At 39.2% G+C, this 5000-nt stretch overlaps 1 protein-coding gene across 1 annotated transcript in view; it reads right to left on the reverse strand.

Moving 5' to 3' along the window:
- irf9 (interferon regulatory factor 9) overlaps nt 1-5000 on the reverse strand; it is a 56192-nt gene that overhangs the window by 41195 nt on the left and 9997 nt on the right. The window contains exons 5-6 of the mRNA XM_080050010.1: nt 3053-3198; nt 1848-1965 (exon numbers count right to left, since the gene is read on the reverse strand). Coding sequence (XP_079906136.1) covers nt 1848-1965; nt 3053-3198 — 264 coding nt within the window. The remainder of the gene's footprint in view (nt 1-1847; nt 1966-3052; nt 3199-5000) is intronic.

The raw sequence follows: 5000 nt of genomic DNA on the forward strand, positions 1-5000 counted from the left end.
GGTTAATGGGGAGGAAACACCAGGGTGTACATATGGGTTTTGAGCCTTGATTTAAAGGCAGTAATGTAGGGGGAATCACATTTGTCAGGTGGCAGTTGGTTCCACAAGCACGGAGCAACTAGTGCAAAGTACATTTCTGAGAGTTGTGCCAGTGGCATGGCTGTATACGCTGGTCACCAAAAGAAAGTGATTGTCTACAGTAGCTCAGAAGAGAGTGACATCTCAATTCCACTTAACGACACCACTGATGAGAGTTCAGATGGCCAGAAAGATGATGATGGTGACTTTGTCATTGTGACACAATGACGCACAAATCACCCCACTACGTGGGGTGATTTGTGCGACAAGACAACTTTTTTTCCGAAAGCTATATTTCTTAAACAGTTTATTCCAGATCCAAAGTTTTTATTGCCAGGGATGCACAACATCCTGAAATATATGTACATATTTGAGTTGGAGACTTAACTGTCAAGGCCTCACTTTAAAATCACTTTGAGTAAAAAGTTGCACAAATCACCCCACCTTCCCCTATATATATATTTTTTTTTTTCAACATTTTTTTTTGCAAGAAGCTAGTACTGCAATATAATGTCATCAAATAATTTTATATTTGGATATAAAAGTTAGTAATATTGTAGTAGTAGTAGTAGTAGTAGTATTGCTCATTTAGGAGGATATTACATCACTAAGTGTCATAGCGCATCCATTACTTCACCTCCGAGCGCGTAAATCTTCAACAAAATATGCAGATACTGTCAAAATCGGTTCCAGGGAGTATATAGGGATTATCAATGTTTTAAAAAAATAAAATAAAAAAAAAAATTTTTAATTTTTTTTTTTTTTTTTTTTAATGTTGGTTTGACGGTGTGTTTTTCTGGAACGAATATTCGAATATTCGCTCGGAAAAACCAACGAATATTCGAAGCCTGAAAAATGGTATTCGGGCCAGCCCTAGTTAATACACAGCCTAGGCTCTGTGAACTGGCATGTAAACAAAAGTGGCTTAATGTAGCTAGAAACATGCCTGTTTACAGAGCCTAGGCTGCTGGATAACACTGGATTTTTTTTATCAGCACACACACTGTGACAGAAAGGTTTTTACAAATCCCTGCTTGTGGGATCAGGAATATTCTTGCAAACGAAAGAGGAAAAAACTTGTGACGTGTGTCTGTGTGGACATGGGCTGTTATGATATTTGGCCAATTTAAACAGACTATCTTGGATCTGCCAAACTCTACTTGTAACTGTTTTAATTAGACTATATTGTACTGTATGCCTTTTAATTGCTGCCACTCTTCCCCACTCTGTAAATGTTTCAATCGTTTTGTTTTTTCTTCTCTTCACTTGTTGTGTATTTGATGTTTTTGCATTGAATATTTTGTTTGTATTGTTGTTTTGAATTTGTTTTGACTCGAGGTCATTGAAAATGAGGGTCACCCCTCAATTGGTCTCTCGAGGATAAATAAAAGTTAAATGAAATGAAATGAAAATATTCACAGAGTTAATATTACAGCGATCAAATGTTTTATTTTGAAATTTCTCTGTACCTTTTTCTTTTTCTTTTTGCCTGAACACAATCTTTTTATTTTTTAAACAACATGTACAATATTCTGAGCATTAATACACTCGTATGTTAACATCCTGTGTGTTCTTGTACCTTAGAAACGGGTTACAGCCCCATGCCTAGTGTGTACATGTCCCAAATTGTATTGATGGACTGTGTGTGTGTGTGTCTGTCTGTCTGTCTGTCTGTCTGTCTGTCTGTCTGTCTGTCTGTCTGTCTGTCTGTCTGTGTGTGCGTGTGCGTGTGTGTGTGTGTGTGTGTGTGATAATGCATTCAGGCTCACCTTCTCTCTGTATGTGGCTGCCGGCCGTCGTGGTTGCCATGGTGTTGTGCTGCTGGTTCTGCTCTTCTGAGATGATGAAAGAAGTGACGTCACTCCGTCGCTGATCCTCCTCAACACACTGAACATAACAAATATATTTAATTTTATTATTATTATTCTTTTCTTGATTTTATTTGCTGTTCTCTTTTTCTGTCGTTGTTTTTAAATCTCTGTAAGACAATTTTTTTGCTGCTGTAAGGGCAATTTTAAAAAGGCCCTAAAAAAATGGCTTAGGCATAATTAGGCTTGTCTTAGTGGGGGTCATTGTTGTGTGTGTGATGTTTATGTATGTGTATATTTTGTGTATGTTTTGTGTACAGGGACCACAATGGAAATAAGGCTTCGGGCTTTTTTGTGTCTATCCCTCCCTGGCTATGTGTCTGTCCCTCCCTGGCTATGTGTCTGTCCCTCCCTGGCTATGTGTCTGTCCCTCCCTGGCTATGTGTCTGTCCCTCCCTGGCTATGTGTCTGTCCCTCCCTGGCTATGTGTCTGTCCCTCCCTGGCTATGTGTCTGTCCCTCCCTGGCTATGTGTCTGTCCCTCCCTGGCTATGTGTCTGTCCCTCCCTGGCTATGTGTCTGTCCCTCCCTGGCTATGTGTCTGTCCCTCCCTGGCTATGTGTCTGTCCCTCCCTGGCTATGTGTCTGTCCCTCCCTGGCTATTTTATGTATTTTAATGTGTGACAGAATGCTGTTCATGTTTTTATATCAAAATGGTCAAATAAAATCATTCATTCATTCATTCATTCATTCATTCACTCATTCATTCATTCATCATTCATTCATTCACTCATACCCTTTGAGCTACTCCTCAGTATGAAAAGCGCAACACAAATAAAAATGTATTTGATTTGATTTAAAGTCAAGAAAGAAGATAATAATAATAATTATTATTTTAGACCATCTCTTGATATTGATCGCCATTTTGAAATAGTTAGAAATAGTTCAATAATACATCTTTAACCAATTAATTTACAATTTTAAAGTGAAGAAAACAAATGAGATTCTGAGTTTTCTTCTTAAATGTATATATATAAAAAATAAATTATAATAATAAAAAATAATAAAAAAAAATATATTTAAACAGTACAAACAGTAGGCCTATATATATTTTTGTAGCCCTTTTGAAAAAAAATAAAAAGTATTATTTTGCGCTGTTGAACTCACCAGCTGTGACGTGACCTCCTCCATCTTTATCTGCTTGGCCTCTGTGATGTTATCGCTGCCTGATTCTGATTGGCTGCTGCTCCTCCTGCGACCTTTCCTCTTCCTGGTTGACGAGACGCTGCATTTCCTCTCTGGGAACACCACACCTGAGAGAGAGAGAGAGAGAGAGAGAGAGAGAGAGAGACAGAGACAGAGACAGAGACAGAGAGAGAGAGAGAGAGAGAGACAGACAGACACAGAGAGAGAGAGAGAGAGAGAGAGAGAGAGAGAGCGAGAGACAGACAGAGAGAGACAGACAGACAGAGAGAGAGACAGAGAGACAGACAGAGAGAGAGAGAGAGAAAGAGACAGACAGACAGACAGACAGACAGAGAGAGAGAGAGAGAGACAGACAGAGAGAGACAGAGAGAGAGAGAGAGAGAGAAAAAATACACTTTAAAAAATTGGATCAAGGGTTGTTCCAAATACCATTACCGGCTATTTAGTTGGCGTCCTGAGGAAATGCACCTGTCCTGTTTGAAGACCAGCAAGAAGAAGAAGTACTATAGGGGAGAATATGTTTGAAAAGACCGGAACTTTAAAAAACGTCGAACCTGTTAGGCTGCTATACTTGTTACAAAACACACAACATAAAACATTATTAACCCTACTTTAAACCTGCAGTGTGTAGAATTTGGGTTTTTATTTCCTAGCAGATTTTGTAGAAAGTAATTATAATATCCATAAGTACATTTAATTTAGTGCATAATAGCTGATTTCTTTTTTTAGAATAATTTATTTTTTCCTCAGAAAGGGTCTCATATATGTCCATATTTCTCCATACTTTGGACCAAGGCCTTGTCACCGCCATTTTGGAAGTGTCATAGTTGGAATGTCATCAGGTGCATTGTTTAAAATTTAGATTTGTTCTTGTCCTTGAAGGCCACTGTAGCTTCTGTTATTATTCGAAAGGGTTGGGGTTACCCAGGGAGCGTTGCATTCTAGAACTTTGCAGAACTTTCTTGATGATGTCATATTACACACTGCACCTTTAAAGCATACAGTAGTTAGGTGTTTCTGCATTTCCAAAGGGATCCAGTAGGTGGCAAGTGTTTTGTTTATATTTCTGTTCAGTTTAATAATAACTGTTAAAAAATAGAATAAAATAGACGAAATGTCTTGTAGTTGAAGCTACTTTTGCAAATAGTTTAGTTGCAAAAAAAGAAAAAAAAACAAAGCTTCCGAATACTGAATTGAGCCTTGAAAAGCAACATGACAACCTTATAATGGCGCTTTTCCACCGCAAATGTAGCTCGACTCGACTCGACTCAACTTGGTTTGGTAGCAGCACGGGTCGTTTTCCACCGCAAATAGTAGCCTACCTGCTGAACGTGGGCGGGGTCGTCGTAAGGGGCTGAAAGCCTACTCCGGAGCAAAGTAGCAGAGCAGAAATTGCGAGCAGTTGTTGCCCTATTAACTGAACCAACCGCCAAAAACACGGATGAAAAATGTTTAAGAAATACCCCCCTTGTATCTGTTTGCTAAAAGAAGTAGAAGAATATTGCTACGGGCCATTAAAAGGGATGGTTGTTGTCCCGATGTGTGACTCTGCCACACAGTCAGCTGTAGGGATGCGTCACGTACATCCCTATGCACTATATACTGTAGTGGAATATTCAAATGTTCAGGTCAGCCCAAAACACTATAAATAGCCAATCACCTGCAGATCTAAGATACACACACATGAACAGAGAGAGAGAGAGAGAGAAGCATTTGTTTTTCACAGAGCTTGATTTCCGTGTTGTCCCGGTTACTATGTTAAAGTTGTCTGAACTCTTACAGCCTCTGAATCAACTCGCTGCCCTGCTGACTCATCAAGTCACTGGATCTGCTATCGTCTGTGAGTCCTGTGGTGTGAGGGAGTCATTTAATTCATTCCCGGTGTGGATACGTGTCAGGACCATAAGTC

Source organism: Ammodytes marinus (genome assembly GCF_949987685.1).
Source record: "Ammodytes marinus genome assembly, chromosome: 21".
NCBI classification, from domain to species: Eukaryota; Metazoa; Chordata; class Actinopteri; order Uranoscopiformes; family Ammodytidae; genus Ammodytes; species Ammodytes marinus.